Raw genomic sequence first — 20,285 nt, forward strand, 5'->3', positions numbered from 1 at the left:
ATTGCCTCAGTGGGAGACTGAACAAAACTACTGACAGAAGCCATGACAAAACTGTTTTGATTATTGGGATGCAAATAGAATTGGAACTTCCCCACTAACTGCCTATCCAAAACTAAATAATCCCGACCCTAGTGTTCATGCAGCTTGCGGTGGGAATTTATGCACTGTAAACCAGCCGGTTTGAAAGGCGACCTACAAGCAGACAACCCTCAAGATCCTTCGAACGTGCTCCCAAGACAATTGTCCGAAAACAATTGACACAAACCACGTTGCCACAGCACTACCAAAAGGATTAAACAAACGAAACAAAAAATTATTCACGCAACCCAAAGGGGAAACGCAACTGAAGCCCAACAGGGGAAGTTCAAATTTCGACATGTGCTCACTGGACAATCAACTGTTAGCCTAACCTCAGCAGATTACCCAATCAAAAGCTCAATCCCCAACCATGCACTACTGATCCACAAAACCACAAAGGAGCTTCAAAACATATTAACTAGTGCACCAATTAACTAATAGAATCCCCAAAAAACAGTCAAAACTATCAAAAGTTTTACCACCGTGGAAAAACTCACCAAATTGGTCGGACGAGCCCCCATATGTTACAACCTGGCTCAACGGTTGTACCATTGAAGGGGAGGCCACACATGGTCTTGTATGAACTTAATGAATTTATTAAAGAACATCGTGAACAACCAAACGTAACGGAAACTAAGGCCACGTTTATACGTAGCAGGGTATTTATAGAAACGAATATTTCCCCCCCTCCGTTTTCAAAAATAACATTGTGCACACAGCATCGTTTTCAAAAAAGTTGTCGTTTACATCAAAACGCATAAATACGCCGTCGAGCGCCATTATAACTATGCCAAACCTATGGGCGGCAGTGTAGTAGAGCTTAGATCGGGCCCATAAAATCAAGCCAGACCCGGCTCGAGCCCGTGAACGTTCTGCCCGAGCCCGGCCCGACCCGACACATTAACCGTAATTATGAGCCGAGCCCGATTTCAACCCGACTTTTTTTTTTAATACATATGTAACTTTGTACACATTTGTTACTAGGCCTACTCTGCTAAATATATATGTAAGGGATAATGTATAGAACGCCGGTCATTATCGGGAAAATAAGCCCCGACAGGGCGAACAGTACACCGTCCGACGCGCAGCAACGACGTCGCTTAGCAACGGAAGACGCTGGGCTTGACAAGTCACCGGACTACTACCCATGCAAGTGAACGGAGCGTTCCACGGCATTGAGAAGACCCGTGTAATAAAGGCCCATAATATTTCTGTTTATGGCATAGATTTCTCCTCAGATTAGGCCAATAAACCAATGATAAAAATAAATTAAAAAATCGTCGATCAAAGGCCCGGCCCGAGGATAGTGGTGGGAAATATTGGCCGGGTCGGCTCGGGCTCGGGCAGAGAATCTCAACTCTAGTAGGGAGAAGGATAAAGCCATGCAAGCCAAGCAGAATCCTCAGAATCAACAACAACGAATAACACAAGCGTCTTCCTGTAACAAACAAACTGTAAACATAGGGCGCTCATATGACGTTAAGTATTTCCTGGCGCATAATGTGACGCTTCAGAACCTAAAACCCCGTTTCTCCACGTTGACACGACAACACATAACAGGCGTTTTCCAGAAATCTCCACTTTGGCCGGAGTTTTTAGAAATGATCGTTTTCTGTGACAAAAACTGCGATTTCGTGTAAATGAGTGGCCAATCCGCGTGGAAATATCTGCGTTTTCCCTTCGTGTATACAGGGCCTAAGGATCGAGCTGCAGGCCAGGGAGGGACAGGAGTCACTTGATCAGGGCTGCTTTATAGGCTCCTGAGCCCAGCCTGCTCAGGTGAGCTGCATCTCGTTAGGTGATGTGGCTCCACCAACCAGCTCCCTGCGAGACAGAACCACCAGAAGCAACACCACAACACAAGGCAACCCTATGGCCGTCACAACATGGACACCATTACCCTTGTTAACATGGACACCATGACCTCAGTTGACATGGACACCATGACCTCAGTTGACATGGACACCATTAGTAAACTAAATGTTTGTGTGCTCTTCTAGTTAGGTGGTCTCCTTGTCTGGGTTGCTCTCCTGTTTGAGTGCTCTTCTGGTCAGGTGTCTCCTTGTCTGGGTTCCTCTCCTGTTTGAGTGCTCTTCTGGTCAGGTGTCTCCTTGTCTGGGTTCCTCTCCTGTTTGAGTGCTCTACAGGTCAGGCGTCTCCTTGTCTGGGTTCCTGTCCTGTTTGAGTGCTCTTCTGGTCAGGTGTCTCCTTGTCTCGGTTCCTCTCCTGTTTGAGTGCTCTTCTGGTCAGGTGGTCTCCTTGTCTGGGTTCCTCTCCTGTGGGAGTGCTCTTCTGGTCAGGTGTCTCCTTGTCTGGGTTCCTCTCCTGTTGGAGTGCTCTTCTGGTCAGGTGTCTCCTTGTCTGGGTTCCTCTCCTGTTTGAGTGCAGACCTCTGTTCTTAGCTCCTCTGGTTCCATCGTAGGTCAGAACAGAGTCCTGAGGGTTAGAGACTCAAACACCAACAGTTCACCTTCCTGGGATCTCCTGGCCCCAGCCTCGTGTGGCGAGAAGCAGACGAGGAACACACTGACAGCACACTGTGTGGTGAGCAGGGTTCACCACTGTCTGGTGAACCCCGCTCACCACACACTGGTGAACCCCACTGACAGGACACTGTGTGGTGAGCAGGGTTCACCACTGTCTGGTGAACCCCGCTCACCACACACTGGTGAACCCCACTGGCAAGACACTGTGTGGTGAGCAGGGTTAACCACTGTCTTGTGAACCACGCTCACCACACACTGGTGAAACCCCGCTCACCACACAGTGGTCAGTGGGGTTCACTACACAGTGGTCAGTGGGGTTCACTACACAGTGGTGAGCGGGGTTCACTACACAGTGGTCAGTGGGGTTCACTACACAGTGGTCAGCGGGGTTCACTACACAGTGGTCAGTGGGGTTCACTACACAGTGGTGAGCGGGGTTCACTACACAGTGGTCAGTGGGGTTCACTACACAGTAGCTGAGTTCGAAATCGTTCCCTATTCACTCCCTTTTTCAATGGTCTGTGGTGTTTTGTTGATGTGCACAATAAGATCAGCTTTTCAACCCATTGGTTCGGTATTAGTCTGATTGTCATGTTTGTAAACATTTTCAATGACAATGTTTGCAATATTTTCAGATGTGCAGTCCCTCCAAATTGATGCTGTGGTCACCATTCCTCGCTGTGTGTGTTCATGTGAGTGTGTGTGTGTGTGTGTGTGTGTGTTTGTGTGCGTGCGTGCCTGTGTGTGACTGTGTGTGAGTGCGTGCGTGCGTGTGTATGTGTGTGTATGTACATACAGGGAAGTGACGGTCTGACTCTGCTCGGGGAGATAAGGCAGGTCAAACGCTGAGTGCGGAGGCCGTGGCGGGGGAATTGACTGTACACTGAATAACAATGTCCAAAACGAATCGGGATTAACTTCTAATCGCTGCAGCCACTGGGCCGCTATGCAAATCAGCTCATTTATAGGCACAAGGCCCCGGCCTCTCTGATTGGCTGTTGTTAGGGGAGTTGCTAGGGGAATGGAGGTAGGGGAAGATAGTGTGAGTCCTCGCCTACAGGAGGTGGCCTCTGGAACAACACAACTCCATCACTGAGCCTCTAGAAGAACACAACTCAATCAGAGGGCCTGTAGAACAACACAACTCCATCAGAGGGCCTCTGGAACAACACAACTCCATCACTGAGCCTCTGGAACAACACAACTCCATCAGGGGGCCTGTAGAACAACACAACTCCATCACTGAGCCTCTGGAACAACACAACTCCATCAGAGGGCCTCTGGAACAACACAACTCCATCCGAGGGCCTCTGTAACAACACAACTCCATCAGAGGGCCTCTGTAACGCCCCGTGCCCACTACCTCCATCAGTCAACGGACGTGGGAAGGCGTGGCTGACTGATGGGGGAGTAGTCTTTGCAGAGGCATCCGTCAGCCAATCAAATCGCTTCGCCGGGTTCCTCCCGCTTCTTCCTGCTTGTTGCGATGCAAGATCATAGCCGCGGGAACGTATTCTCAGCAGGGGGTGCTGGAAAAAAGGGGGGTACTACGTTGATAAAAAAGACATAGCAGCGCAGCTCAATTACACCAGTGCATGCGCGCACAGTCGAAAATCGATCGTTGTGTTCACACCATGGTTCACATCCAGCTGCTCACAGAACAAGTTTAGCGCACCACCGCTCCCCTCACACTTTTTCATATAACTTACATATCACTAACCCTTTTTTCAGCACTAGGTCATATGAGCATTAAATAAATGCTGCGTCTCAAAATGCCTTGGACAGCAGCGAGGATGACTCGCTTTGCCACGGGCCGAAACAGTGCGGAGCGACCACAGCCAGAGCGAACACAGCGGGGCAGAGGAGTGTCAGGAATAGTCTTTGGTGTACACATCAGTACGGCCTATTTGCGCTACTGTTTAGTGGCAATGCAGTGTTTTATTCGATGCCTTTTTATTTTCGTATATTATTTCAATGAATACAATTTATTTATTTATAAAAACAAGATCTGGTCTTCAAATCTTTTTTCCAAATATAGGTTGTCTTACAATGGGGTTTGTGTTTATATTCGGACCAATGCGGTACAGCGGGCGCTCACATGACGTTAAGCATTTCCTGGTGCATAATGTGACGCTTCAGAACCTAAAATCCCGTTTCTCCCCGTTGACACGACAACAGATAACCGGCGTTTTCAGAAATCTCCACTTTGGCCGGAGTTTTTAGAAATAATCATTTTCTGTGATAAGACAGGGTCTCAGACAGGGGGTGCTGCAGCACCCCCAGCACCCCTACTTCCCGCGGTACTGTGCAAGATGACCCGCTTTCCCACTTTCCAGTATCGTCAGAGCCCGAGTCGCGTCACAGTGCTTAAATTTGCATACGCAATCTGATTGGATGGCGGATCCGTCGCTGCCGAAAAAGTTGAAATTTTTTCAACTTCTTGACTGAGCCGAAGGCTCCAACGGAACGGACGGATCCACAATGCATTGCGCGTCCGTCCCCATTCAAAGTCAATGGGGATCAGTCAACGGACGGAGGTAGTGGGCACGGGGCGTTACAACACAACTCCATCAAAGGGCCTGTAGAACAACACTGGTGTTAGTGGGGGGGGGGGGGGGGCTGTGGTGTTAGTGGGGGGGGGGGGCCCTGTGGTGTTAATGGGGGGGGGCATGTGGTGTTAGTGGGGGGGGGGGGGGCCTGTGGTTTTGGGGGGGGGGGCCTGTGGTGTTAGTGGGGGGGGGCCCTGTGGTGTTAGTGGTGGGGGGGGGGGCCTGTGGTGTTAGTGGGGGGGGCCCTGGGGTGTTAGTGGGGGGGGGGGGGCTGTGGTGTTAGCGGGGGGGGCTGTGGTGTTACTGGGGGGGGCCCTGTGGTGTTAGTGTGGGGGGGGCCCTGTGGTGTTAGTGGGGGGGGGGGCCCTGTGGTGTTGGTGGGGGGGGGGGCTGTGGTGTTAGTGAGTGGGGGGGGGGGGGGGGGCTGTGGTGTTAGTGGGGGGGGGGGGCCCTGTGGTGTTGGTGGGGGGGGGGCCTGTGGTGTTAGTGAGTGGGGGGGGGGGGGGGGCTGTGGTGTTAGTGGGGGGGGGGGGCCCTGTCGTGTTAGTGGGGGGGGGGGGGGCTGTGGTGTTAGTGGGGGGGGCCCTGTGGTGTTAGTGGGGGGGGGGGGCCCTGTGGTGTTAGTGAGGGGGGGGCCCTGTGGTGTTAGTGGGGGGGGGGGGCCCTGTGGTGTTAGTGTGGGGGGGGGGCCCTGTGGTGTTAGTGCGGGGGTCTGTGTTTATATTCGGACCAATGCAGTACAGCGGGCGCTCACATGACGTTAAGCATTTCCTGGTGCATAATGTGACGCTTCAGAACCTAAAATCCCGTTTCTCCCCGTTGACACGACAACACATAACCGGCGTTTTCAGAAATCTCCACTTTGGCCGGAGTTTTTAGAAATAATCATTTTCTGTGATAAGACAGGGTCTCAGACAGCACCCCTACCCCTGTGCAAGATGACCCGCTTTCCCACTTTCCAGTATCGTCAGAGCCCGAGTCGCGTCACAGTGCTTAAATTTGCATACGCAATCTGATTGGATGGCGGATCCGTCGCTGCCGAAAAAGTTGAAATTTTTTCAACTTCTTGACTAAGCCGAAGGCTCCAACGGAACGGACGGCTCCACAATGCATTGCGCGTCCGTCCCCATTCAAAGTCAATGGGGATCAGTCAACGGACGGAGGTAGTGGGCACGGGGCGTTACAACACAACTGCATCAAAGGGCCTGTAGAACAACACTGGTGTTAGTGGGGGGGGGGGGCTGTGGTGTTAGTGGGGGGGGCCCTGTGGTGTTAGTGGGGGGGGCCCTGTGGTGTTAGTGGGGGGGGGGCCCTGTGGTGTTAGTGGGGGCGGGGGCCTGTGGTGTTAGTGAGTGGGGGGGGGGGGGGGGCCTGTGGTGTTAGTGGGGGGGGGCCTGTGGTGTTAGTGGGGGGGGGGGGCCCTGTGGTGTTAGTGCGGGGGCCCTGTGGTGTTAGTGGGGGGGGGGGGCCCTGTGGTGTTAGTGGGGGGGGGGGCCTGTGGTGTTAGTGAGTGGGGGGGGGGGGGGGCCTGTGGTGTTAGTGGGGGGGGGCCCTGTGGTGTTAGTGCGGGGGCCCTGTGGTGTTAGTGCGGGGGGCCTGTGGTGTTAGTGGGGGGGGGGGCCCTGTGGTGTTAGTGGGGGGGGGGCCCTGTGGTGTTAGTGAGTGGGGGGGGGGGGGGGGGCCTGTGGTGTTAGTGGGGGGGGGGGGCCCTGTGGTGTTAGTGCGGGGGCCCTGTGGTGTTAGTGCGGGGGGGGGCCCTGTGGTGTTAGTGGGGGGGGGCCTGTGGTGTTAGTGAGGGGGGGGCCTGTGGTGTTAGTGGGGGGGGGGGGCCCTGTGGTGTTAGTGCGGGGGGCCTGTGGTGTTAGTGCGGGGGGCCTGTGGTGTTAGTGGGGGGGGCCCTGTGGTGTTAGTGGGGGGGGGCCCTGTGGTGTTAGTGCGGGGGGCCCTGTGGTGTTAGTGGGGGGGGGGCCCTGTGGTGTTAGTGGGGGGGGGCCCTGTGGTGTTAGTGCGGGGGGCCTGTGGTGTTAGTGGGGGGGGGCCCTGTGGCCTGTAGGTCTCCGGGCTCTGCGTTTCTCCAGGGACAGCAGAGGGTTCAGGGAGGGTAACGAACCATCCAACCGGTGTCCTTGTCTCCTCCTTGTCTCCATAGCTACGGACGAGTGTACGCTGCCGACCCGTACAGCCACGCGCTCGCACCCCCAGCCGCCTACATGGGGGCCGCCATGGTGAGGCCCCTCCTCCACCCGTATGTCTGGCCCCTCCTCCACCCGTCTGTCAGGCCCCTCCTCCACCCGTCTGTCTGGCTCCTCCTCCACCCGTCTGTCAGGCTCCTCCTTCACCCGTGTGTCTGTCCCCTCCTCCACCTGTGTGTCTGGCCCCTCCTCCACCCGTCTGTCTGACCCCTCCTCCACCCGTCTGTCTGGCCCCTCCTCCACCCCTCTGTCTGGCAGGCCCCTCCTCCACCCGTCTGTCTGTCTGGCCCCTCCTCCAGCCGTCTGTCTGGCCCCTCCTCCACCCGTCTGTCTGGCTCCTCCTCACCTGTTTGTCTGTCAGGCCCCTCCTTCACCTGTCTGTCTGTCAGGCCCCTCCTTCACCTGTCTGTCAGGCCCCTCCTTCACCTGTCTGTCAGGCCCGTCCTTCACCTGTCTGTCTGTCAGGCCCCTCCTTCACCTGTCTGTCATCTCTGTCTACGGTCTAAAACATCTGTTCATATCCATATCTCTATTCGTCTGTCTGTCTGTCTGTCTGTCTGTCTGTCTGTCTGTCTGTCTGTCTGTCTGTCTATCAGCTCACCTTTGCTCTCCTCCTTTATGTTTATCATCATCGTTTCTATCTCTACACACACACACACACACACACACCCCCTCTGATCTGCATGGCCCGCCCCTCTTGTTTCCTGCTGCTGGACTTCTCTTCCTCAGTGTGATTTGTAAAACCAGGATCAGGCCTCTGAATACCATGGAATCCAGCTGGTCCACATGTAGACTCAGATGCACAAAGTAAAATCTGATGTAATTCAGCCCATTAGAGTCCTTAAGTGGACGTTTTTGATATAATTAATCAACACTAAGGTGTTCTCTGTATTGCTGCTCTCATCACGCCATCAGGCTGAGTCCAGGTCCTCAAACTAGCCCTCAGACTGAAGCTCCATTGTCGTCCTAAAGACGTTCAAACAGGTCTCAGAGCACCCTGTTTGGGGGCCAGACCCGCTCAGAGGACACCATCCACCTCCATGGTCCTCACTCTAGAACCCTCCTGATACAACCCGGTATCACGCGATTTCCTGCTAATGCACACAAACGCTAATCTATTGAATCGTGTCCCAGAACACGATTGTCCGACTTTTTTCGTGCTACAAAGAACGAAATGTAAACCAATGCATTTTGAAACGAGAGAGAAAGAGGGAGAGAGAGAGAGAGAGAGAGAGAGGCTTCAGAAGGGCTGTGCTCAGATAGTACAATGCACCCTCTACTTATGTTTGGGTCAAAACAATAAATGCAACGAAGGGTAAATGTAGTGAACTGGGGATACTCTGATTTGCTCGTTTTTTACAGCAGACCACCTCAAAAACATTTCTCTCGCATGCTCACAAAAAGTAATCTATTGAACATACCCCAGGGCACGATTGTATGACTTATTTCGTGCTACACAGAACGAAATTTAAACCATTGCCTTTCAATTGGGATGTTTTCTTCGACCACAGAAGAGGTGTGCGCAGATAGTACAGTGCCCCCTCTACTTATGTATGTATCAAACCAACAAATGCATCAAAGGGTAAATGAGGTGTGTTAGGGTTAGGGTTAATGTAGTGTATTAGGGACGGGGCCGTCGGACTGTGGGGGCAAGGTGGACCATTGTGGGGGGGCCAAGGCAGAGGGGGGCCCATTGGAATAATATAAAAGAAAATCTTTAGGATTTTTTACCCACCCCTAGTGGTAGGAGCCACACACAGCGCTCAGCGTCACTGCGCAGGGGGAATTCGGGGGGGGGGGGCATCTGTACCTCTTTGATACAGGGACCAGCATTTGGTGCGACAGCCCTGATTAGGGATACTCTGATTTCCCCGTTTTTTACAGCAGACCTCCTCAAAAACGTTCTCACGCTCTATCGAATCGTGTCCCAGAGCAGATTGTCCCACATTATTCGTACTGCACAGAAAGAAATGTAAACCCATGCATTTAGCATTTTGCATTTCCCCTCTGGGGCGCCCGCTGCATGAAGGGCGCTCGTCCTTCCCCCCCCCAAGCCGTTCCAGCGGAGAACGGTCTGGTGCTGTACACAGAGACTGCTCCAGCTGGGGAGAACAAGGGCTAACAAAACCTGTGTCTGTGTCTGTGTGTCTGTGTGTCTGTGTGTGTGTCTGTGTGTCTGTGTTTCTGTGTGTGTGTCTGTGCGTCTGTGCGTCTGTGTGTGTGTCTGTGTGTCTGTGTTTCTGTGTGTGTGTGTGTGTGTGTGTGTGTGTATGTGTGTGTGTGTGTACAGAATGCTTTCGTCCCGCTGAGTGATGCCAAGGGGCGGAGCCAAGGAGCGGGGGAGGAGCTGGGGCTGGTCCTCTCCTCTCTACAGGCCAGCCTCTACCGCGGCGGCTACGGCCGCTTCGCCCCCTACTAGCCGCACAGGCCCCCGCCCTCCCGCTACTCCATCTTCCACCAGAGCAGAGAGCGACGGGCCGGGCCGGGGGCGGGGCCGGGGGCCGGGGGCGGGACCGGGGGCGGGGCTGGGGGCAAACTTGTGTGAGAGTGAGTAAATGACAGGGAGAGAGATAGAGATTTCTGAGGGCTGGGTATTGCAATACATGCAGTTGTGCATATTTTAACATCTCCCTTAGGAGAGGTTCAGAAGACTTAAAGATTAAAATGACAACTGATATTTTTCATCTTATACCTCAGATATTTTGTGCTGTGTATTTTGATATTGTGGGTTTTTAATTTCTAAGGTTTTAAAACACAGATTGTCGGCTGTAGAGATTTTTTCTGTGGTCTTATAGCAATGCTGAAAGGTAAGCATTTAGAGGAATTCACGTGTTAACAGATTTAAATTGTTAGGGCTCGTGAAAGACTCTGCAATCCAACCTTGTAACATAGATCAGAGTCACCACTTTCGGGTAATCTTGTTTTGTAAAAGTGTTGAAGTGACTATACTAGTGACTATACTAGTGACTATACTAGTGACTATACTAGTCCAGTTGCTGTTTCTTAGTTATTTTGGGTTACCTTAGCTTTTGGTGCTTCCATGTCAATTTAAATATTTTTCATGGTTTGAGATCCATGCGAAAAGGAGATTAGGAACAAAATATATAAATATATAGTCATAATTAAGATTGAATACGATTTATTCTCTAAACCTGCACTAGATAGCGATAAGTGACTTGTCGACTTTACGTCACCAACAACCAAACCAAACACACATTATTGCAATTCCTGTTCCCTATTGGTTCAAATGCCTGCCATGTAACGCCCTCGGCAGTCGTTGGGATGGGGTCGTAAACGCACGGCAACAATTGAACAGAAGCGACAGATCCTGTTTCCCACAGTAGAAGAGAGGGTTGGAGTGTTAGTGTTCTCAGTGTAGAGAGCAGATCCTGTTTCCCACAGTAGAAGAGAGGGTTGGAGTGTTAGTGTTCTCAGTGTAGAGAGCAGATCCTGTTTCCCACAGTAGAAGAGAGGGTTGGAGTGTTAGTGTTCTCAGTGTAGAGAGCAGATCCCGTTTCCCACAGTAGAAGAGAGGGTTGGAGTGTTAGTGTTCTCAGTGTAGAGAGCAGCTCCTGACCCGGGATCAGAACCTCAGATCCTGTTTCCCACAGTAGAAGAGGGTTGGAGTGTTAGTGTTCTCAGTGTAGAGAGCAGCTCCTGACCCGGGTTCAGAACCTCAGCGTGCAGAAGCTCCGTCAGGCTGGTTGATACCGCGTCCCTCAAGCCAAAGGTCCGAGCAGGCGCCACCGGGCCACCTGTACAGTTTACATAGATATGAATAATGTAAGAACTCCAATAATGTTTGGCTATGTCAGGTTTGCTGTTCATTAATATAGTTGCTAGTCCAAATCCTGAACAGTGTTTGCCATCCAAAAGCTAATTTTTTATATAAATAACAACAAATATAGAGACATACATTTTCCGTTATATTGATCGTTAAGAACTGATGACTTTTTATGTAATGGGACATCTAATATAAATTAAAAACATACAAAATAGTGAAGTTGAAAAGCTACCACATCACTTTCTAATGTTAACTTTGAGTTCTGGTTGCTTGATGGTGAATGGATTATCATTTCAGAATAACTTGGAGGAATGAGGGTATGACAAACCAATGTATTATATTTAAACTGTGCAGTGTAGATGTTATCTGATATTAAATACGCAACAATATGTTTTAGATTTAGACTAGTAGAACCAATCGTTAGGGAGAGCTATCTCGTTTTCTATCAAATCATATTCAGAATTTATATTATCTCTTTACAAGTTGCACTGTAGATATCCTAATTGTATTTTTGCCAATGATATTATTTTGCACACATATAACCTGTATTTTCTGTTGCTTTAAGAGCCTGTGGGACAAACCATTGTGGTATGTTCCACATTTCTTCTTGTAATTTTTTTACATTTGATTCCACAATATCTTGAATTCCTTTCTCATATCATCTCTACGGTGGACTATTTTTTATTATTACGATGATTATTATGGTTATCGTAGCTTTCTGTTAGACTTTTCCACTTGTTTGAATATAAAACCATATAAATGTGAGATGCATAAAGAGGATTCACCTACTATGTAAATAGAAGAATAAATTACAGATGTGTGGTGGAATATAAAGTGAAACTCAGGAGACGGAGACAATACCACATGAGACACGACCACATGACCACAGGAGACACAACCACATGACCACAGGAGATACAACCACAGGAGATACGACTACAGGAGACACAACCCCAAGACCACAGGAGATACAACCACAGGAGACACGACCACATGACCACAGGAGATACAACCACAGGAGATACGACCACAGGAGATACGACCCCACGACCACAGGAGATACGACCACAGGACCACAGCCCCCAACGCCCAGAACGCTCCTCTTCGCATTATGTTTACATTACCCAGTAGCGGCGTGGCCAAACCTCCTCGTTTCTATTCATGAGAAACAGGACACTTCAGAAGGAGCGTTCCTGGAGCAAGGGAGAGACACAGCGGGGGGGGGGGGCACTTCATACAATCTCTGCTTCCAGTGGGGGTTTTCTAAACGCTTCCTCAGTCATTCTATGTGCATGCACTATCGTTCTTCCACCTGAACATCAATAAAGTTTTGTTTTCTCAATCTTCTGTCCTGTTTGTGGGTTCTGGCCTCAACGTCTGCCCAGTTTGCAATGGGACAGCAAATGTTCAAAAACCTAGAAAATATCTTTCAATCATTCATGTTACACAGAAATGTTTTCAAATATATTGGATTAATTAAATTGTATGACTAATAATTGCAGTCATACAACTAACCCTAACCCTAACCCTACACCCACATCCCTTTACAGTTGATCGACTGAGGATGACGATGATCTAGCCAACACCCTGCAGCCCGTTAGGAAGGTTAGGCTTTAGATTGGCTAGTTACGGCTAGCTACGGTTAGCTACAGCTATCTACTCTTAGCTACGGCTAGCTACGGTTAGCTACGGCTAGCTACGGTTAGCTACAGCTAGCTACGGTTAGCTACGCTAGCTACGGTTACTTACGGCTAACTACGGTTAGCATAGAGTCATGATGTCAGGATGTCCCGCTCCCTCCGCTCAACCTCTGCTGGACTACTATGTATCCCCACATCACGACTCACTTCAATGGGTGCCCGGTCATTCAGCTGTTCAGCACCCAGGCTCTGGAACTCCCTCCCCCCACACATAAAACAGTCAGACACCATTTCAACCTTCAAGTCACAACTCAAAACTCACTTGTTCAAACTCGCACACAACATCTAACTGATCACTGTTTTGATTGTTTTTGTTTTATTTATTTCTTATTGCTTATGTTTATTTATTTTATTTATTTTTTTCCACAATGTCTTGCTTTTTAAAAAAATGTATGATGACTATATGCTCTGTAAGGTGACCTTGGGTGTCTTGAAAGGCGCCTCTAAATTAAATGTATTATTATTATTATTATTATGTCAAGCCTAGGGTGTTCTAAATGCTAAATATCTGAGATAACGATATATTGTATTTGTTGCACACATAATAATTAAGACGATAAGACCTACATAAAAATAATTACTTTGATACTTTTCAGTTTAAAATATTGCAACAGATAATCCATACACTAAAGAATACCTGGGCCGAGTGCCAGCACAGACGTCCGGACGGGCCTTAACACAAGGACTTAACTACTGGAGGCATATTGATGGTCATTTGGAAAATAAAATCGGATGTAAATTCAGATTTGGTGTAAAATAAAACATTAAGCTATTTATTCTCTTTGTTGATCTACTGGTGTGTATTCAAACCACAATTTCACTTATATTCTCTGTTGCAAGATATAGTGAAGTATACTTGTTGACAAGTTGAATCTAAATGAAGGAAAAACTGAATGACTCTCTCTCCCAATTTGATCAGTGAAGTTAGAAAACACATTGCCAAGGGTTACGGAGAAAGATAAGCAATATAAATGTTCAAATGTGTTGAATAATTCACATTCCAGTACAGTGGCGTAACAAGGCAACGACGGGCCCGTATGCAGGATGTTCAAGGCGGGCCCCCCCCCCCCCCCAGGGGGCTTCGTTGCAATTGTTGACGGGGGGGGGGGGAGGGGTTCGGAGCGATTTTTTTATTTTTTATAATGAACTCATACCAGGTCACTGCATCGTTGGTCTAATTGGTTATTATCTTTCCTGTAATTGAAGAAGTAGAGAATGTGTGGCGGTTACACTGGTAATATTTTCCCAAAACCTTCTGATGCAGAAACCAAGCAATGGATTCAGTTGGAGGCATGCAGATAGAACAATGGTGGTACACTGGTAGTCTAGATTAACCCCCAACTATTGCTCCATCAGCTAGAGGGTGGGGTTAACCTAAGCCCCAACCACAGCGAGTTCTACCAGCATCCAATGGGGAAGTGACAAACATTGCAGTAGCAACGGGTGGCCGCTACGAGGTGGTACCAAAAGTGAGCAATTCTTCGTTGACTCACTTGTTAAACAGGCAGGTCTTATTAAACCTATTTGCAGCCTTGTCCAAAAAAACATTCTAGTCAGTATGTTTAGTTTATATCTCCATGACAACACTGAGGGGGTTGAATGTTTTTTTAGCAGGCTAGTATTTCTTTTATTGGAGGTTAGAACTTTTAGAATGATAAGAAAGAGACTTTAACAAAAGTAAACTATGCCAATGCATTTAAATGATAAGATGTCAAGATCGTGTCCTTTTTCATCAAATGTAGCTTTAAAATTGCATTAAATAAATTGTAATTTATTGTGGTAAATATGTAAGTTATTTCACACTTTCTAATCAATTTGCAATAAAACATATTTAATCATAAATTTTAAATAAAAACATAGCACAAACAGAGATGACATTGATGGTAACAGAGATGACGTGCATAACAGAGTTCACCACCCATAGTTAAAAGACAAAAACACATACACATTCACCTTAACTTCCGGCTTCATTTGAACATTTAACCAACATTTTATGCATAGACTTTTTTTTATCCTAAATAATACATCTGGGATAAAAATATTTCCTGAATCTGAATAATAAATGTGTGTGTCTCGTACAATACTGACAGCCAAGAATTAAGCGCAAAACCATTGGCAAACGCAATAACCAGTCAACACTAACACTAGCACTAATCCCATCGTCCAAGACCTGTATGCATTCAGGAAACATGGCATCCATGTTTCACTTTTTTTAGCTAATCGGCAGCAATGTCGGCCAATATTTCTCGGTCTATCTCCACATGACGTCCCGTCACAGCGGTTGGTTGTGGAATGATTCTGAGGATATCATCGAAGAGATACCACAAGGTATTGTCGCGGTTTGGCCAAAAGAAGCGTTTCCTCCCCACATTGTGCATGCATTTGACCTTTGCATGGGTCTCGTTGACCTCGACCATGGTCCCAGGATAAATGTCATTATCATATTTGATTACACACCTGTCCAATGACATTTCTGCCATCCCACATGATGTCATGTGTTGCCTGTCTTGGGGACACCAAGGCTAAATCCGAATTCATTGCTCATTGCTCAACCCTACCCCTCATTGCTCAAACCTAACCCTAACCCTTACTTTAAGCCGACCCCGTACCCCTTCCCTTCTTCGCCTACCAAATGGGACTACCCTACCCTGTGACGTCATGGGTAGTCCCTACACTGTGACGTCATCATTTGTTTTGAATGTCACTTAGCTACATGTTTATGGTGGTATTAGATAAGAATCGGTTAAGGACAAGAACACTTTAAAGGCCCACTATGCAACTTCGGGCATTTCTTGGCTGTTTTCTTGGTTTTGGCATGCACATTTCTCTACACAGCGCCCCCTACAGCTTCGTAGTAGATATTTCACAACACTGTCGTAACAACTCGTTGACGACCCTTCCCCATGCACTTCTACGCGAACCATGTGCATTTGTTTTCAAAGAAGCCGGCGAATGCGTGGAGCCATGTCCGAAGTAGATGTTCATAAAGTGTAGGCAAGGTTATACATTTTTAAAAAGGTGTATTTGTATTGCAATAAACATAAATCCATCCTTTTTTATAGTTGACGGGGAGAATGTATATCCTAGATTATAATTGTTATATCTTAGGTTGAACAGAACAATCAGTGTAAGAGGTTTGGCCAACATAATAATCTAAATAAACAAGAACCTGGATTCGGGGATTCAGTCTGTATCTGGGGGACGAGACGGACGAACAGCAAAACACCCATGGAAACAAAGGTGTTTATATGGTTGCAACCAAGCAAGCTAGAAACATACAGGGCTCACAACAAAACGGTCGAGAAAACAATTTTTACAGGGCTCACAACAAAATGGTTGAGCAAACACATTTGTACAGAGACTATCAACATCAAGAATACCACGAAGACAAAGTTCACCCAAAGGTACTTTCAATTTCAAAAGCAACACGGCCGAGTCGGCGTCTGATTTGCAGTCTTCTTTTTCTTTCAGTTCACGCTATTCCTGAAAAGCTTGCTCAATGTTTACTCGTGTCTGGCCTCTCTGTCGGTCAGTCTCCCTTTTCTCTTCTTCTGTTCCTCCGACATTGGGTTCCTCTGTCTCTTTTTAGTCGGCTGATCTATGATGAATATAACAATCCCTTAGTTACTTGTGTTTATATCGAGCCGGTTCCGCGTTTGGGGGTCTGTGCCGTAAAGCACCAACGCCCGGAGTTCAGAACTTTCAACGCTCCAACGCGTGACGCTTAGCCACGATAGCCAATCAGCGTGGAGCTTGACCCGACATCACCGACAGAGAGTAGTGACCCTTGCACAGAAGCATACGGCCGACATCTTTCTTTATTCTGGGGGTGGAAATAGTAACATAGTAACGCCATTAAATGCGTTTATGGAAACATTTTTAGCGAGAAATGTGCATTTTACTTTGATAATGTTCGCTCGGTGAATGTGAAGGATGTTTGGTTTGATAGTTATGACGAAGAGTGAACGCTCCGTTCACTTGCATGGACAGAGTCTCTGGTTGCTAAGCAACCTCAACGTCTTGGCGGACTATTTCTCTGCTGATCAACACTACGAATGCTGGAAACACACCAGACACACCATGTGAAGTTATTTAACCCGATTATCGTTATTTATGAGTCCTTAGCCCAAGTGAAGGAGTTCAAGTACCTCGGGGTCTTGTTCTCGAGTGAGGGTACTATGGAGCGTGAGATTGGCCGGAGAATCGGAGCAGCGGGGGCGGTATTGCGTTCGCTTTACCGCACCGTTGTTACGAAAAGAGAGCTGAGCCGCAAGGCAAAGCTCTCGATCTACCGGTCGATCTTCGTTCCTATCCTCACCTATGGTCATGAGGGTTGGGTGATGGCCGAAAGGACGAGATCGCGGGCCAAGATGAGTTTTCTCAGAAGGGTGGCTGGCGTCTCGGGATAGGGTGAGAAGCTCAGTCATCCGTGAGGAACTCGGATTAGAGCCGCTGCTCCTTTACTTAGAAAGGAGTCAGCTGAGGTGGTTCGGGCATCTGGCAAGGATGCCCACTGGGCGCCTCCATTGGGAGGTGTTTCAGGCACGTCCAGTGGGGAAGAGACCTCGGGGAAGACCCTGGACTAGGTGGAGACCTCGGGGAAGACCCTGGACTAGGTGGATAGATTATATCTCAACACTGGCCTGGGAATGCCTCGGGATCCCCCCGTCAGAACTGGTCAATGTGGCCCGGGAAAGGGAAGTCTGGAGCCCCCTGCTTGAGCTGCTCCCCCCGCGACCCGACCCCGGGTAAACGGATGACGATGAGATGAGATTGTTATTTATATCCGAGATTATTTAATCTAACCCGATCTAAACTCTATCACGCACCCAAACACGGCGGCGTTTGGGTTTCCTACCTCGGACTCTAGCGCAGCCACAGGCGCGTTGGGCGCGTTGAACCATTTTTGTGACACACAATGATCAAGCGTCAGGTTAGGCGCGTTACTCGCGTTATCCAACGCGAGTAACGCGGTTGGTGTGGCCGTACCATTAGTCGATTGATCCATGATGAATGCAACAATTGCCTCGCAACTGGCTGTTTATATCTAGCCGGTGCCATGTTTGGGTGTGTGTCTGTGCCGTAAAGCATTTTCGAAACTACAATCTGACTACATTTTCGAGGATACTTCCGTTGCGTCACATCCGGATTGTGTCGGTCCGAACAGAGCAAGTTGCATATGCGCTTTTTCACTGGAGAGGCGACATGGGTAAATGACACACCCACCAATCGACCCAGAAATGGATGCAGAACCATCAGCATAACTCTCAACCTGCATACTTAATGTAATTTTGGCTAAAAAAGTTGCATAGTGGGCCTTTAAAGAAGAAACACTTCATTTACATAAAGAAAGAAATATAAAAACCTACGACTTAATGTACCCTATACCATATATATATTTGAAAGTAGGCAATGTCTCTTTTATATAAGGCTAATTTTAACAGTAGGGCCGAGATCGTTTATTGGCCTGTGGCATGTGCCACCGCGACCACTGACATACCATGGCATATGCCGTTCAGGAACGGTAACTGCCGTTCTGGATCAATAGTTACCTTACAAATAGAAAATACTGTGTACTTTAATGGTGTTTTTACAGAAATTAGGGTTATGAGCTGTGGAGTGCCACAAAGGAGTTGTTTAGGGACACTTTTATTTTCAATTTTTACAAATGATTTATCTTTAAGTCTAAACAATGCATCTATTGCTATGTACGCAGATGACTCAACCATTTATCCAGCAGCGGTGACACCAAGAGATCTTGAAAAGGTTCTAAATGAAGAGCTAGTGCTGATTAGGGTTGGGTATCGTATGGGTTTTATCCGATACCGGTGCCTACTCTGTACTTTTCAAACGGTTCCGGTGCTAAAACGGTTCTCGAACCGGTACTTAAAAAACGAAACGGCACACACTTGCATACATGCACGACTTGTTATGAGTTTCACATTAAGCAGAAAGTCAGCGGACACTAAGTTGAATGGCAATGGTGTTTGCTAGCCTACTTGATATGCAAGATTTACGGTTGGCATTAAATTACTCGACTTACCCGAAGAGGCTGCTGTGAGTGCTGTGACTGATAAATATCTTTTTAAAAAGTACAAATAATTGTAATTTCTCGCTGAAAGCAGGCAGGCACGCATCATGGCGCAACATTACTGCCGAAGTCATATTAGATAATATTACTCAGGTGCGCAAGGCAGCTACAGGCCAACATTGTTTTCAACTGCTCGGTAGCGCTGTGTTAATTCCCAAGTTTTGAAAAGAAAAAGTATTTGAAGCGAATAATGACTCAGTTTTTGATTTGTTTATTTGGTTTTGAACAGAAAGTTTTGAATGCATGCATCGGCTTTGAGTTTGTTTGTTTGTTACTTTAAAATTACATTTGCTCGCAACACACACACATACACACAAGATCATTCACGTTCAACCACTACAACCTGCCGATCTTCAATCAAAACAACATCAAGTAAGCGATGCCACAGCGCGTTGACAAGTCCGTCCCGAGTCTCGAGGCGCCCATAGGCTTTATGGTTTATATGTTTGAAAGCCGTGACACACTCTTTTACCAGTTGGCCTGAAATACCACGCCTCGCCGTCATGGACCTATAAAGAAAGTCGTAGTCGTACCATGCGTGTTTAGCGCAACATTGAAAAGGGTCCCGTCTGAAACAAGAGTCGCGCAGCGCTGCGTTCCGAACGTTGTGTGATCAAATACACCGGTATGGCGGTATGTAAAAAAATCATATACTAACGAAAATACACACCGTTATTCAGTGTGAACCGGTATAGCGGCCAGCACTAAAGGTACGGCCACACCGGGGCGTCGAAAATCGGCATTTTTGCATAGGGAACCATTGGTATAGGCGCGTTGAAGCGTCGCGTTAGGGGCGTTAGACGCGGCAGACGCACGTAATTACGCACGTAAACGCAGTAAGGCCCGGAGTTCAAAAAATTGAACTTTCAACGCACCAACGCATGATGCTTAGCCGCGATAGCCAATCAGCGTGGAGCTTGACCCGACGTCACTGGCAGAGAGTAGTGACGCTTGCACAGAAGCATACGGCCGACATCTTTCTTTATTCTGGGTGGAAATAGTAACATAGTTGCGCCATTAAATGCGTTTATGTAAAAAAAAATTGTGAGAAATGTGCATTCTACTTTCATAATGTTCGCTTGGTGAATGTGAAGGATGTTTGGTTTGACAGTTATGACGAAGAGGGAAGGCTCCATTCACTTGCATGGACAGCGTCTCTGCTTGCTAAGCAACCTCAACGTCTTGGCGGACTATTTTCGTAGTGTTTCCAACACTACGAATGCTGGAAACACACCAGACACACCATGTGAAGTTATTTAACCCGATTATTGTTATTTGTATCCGAGATTATTTAATCTAACCCGATCTAAGCTCTGTCATGCACCCAAACACGGCGGCGTTTGGGTTTCCTACCTCGGACTCCTAAATCCAGCGCAGCCACAGGCGCGTTAGGCGCTTTGAACCG

At 48.1% G+C, this 20,285-nt stretch overlaps 1 protein-coding gene across 1 annotated transcript in view; it reads left to right on the forward strand.

Moving 5' to 3' along the window:
- rbfox1 (RNA binding fox-1 homolog 1) overlaps positions 1–9,798 on the forward strand; it is a 42,790-nt gene extending 32,992 nt beyond the window's left edge. The window contains exons 10-11 of the mRNA XM_030347193.1: positions 7,263–7,338; positions 9,596–9,798. Coding sequence (XP_030203053.1) covers positions 7,263–7,338; positions 9,596–9,724 — 205 coding nt within the window. The 3' untranslated portion in view covers positions 9,725–9,798. The remainder of the gene's footprint in view (positions 1–7,262; positions 7,339–9,595) is intronic.
- Positions 9,799–20,285: the final 10,487 nt, after the last annotated feature.

Source organism: Gadus morhua, chromosome 2, assembly GCF_902167405.1.
Source record: "Gadus morhua chromosome 2, gadMor3.0, whole genome shotgun sequence".
In the NCBI taxonomy this organism is placed as follows: Eukaryota; Metazoa; Chordata; class Actinopteri; order Gadiformes; family Gadidae; genus Gadus; species Gadus morhua.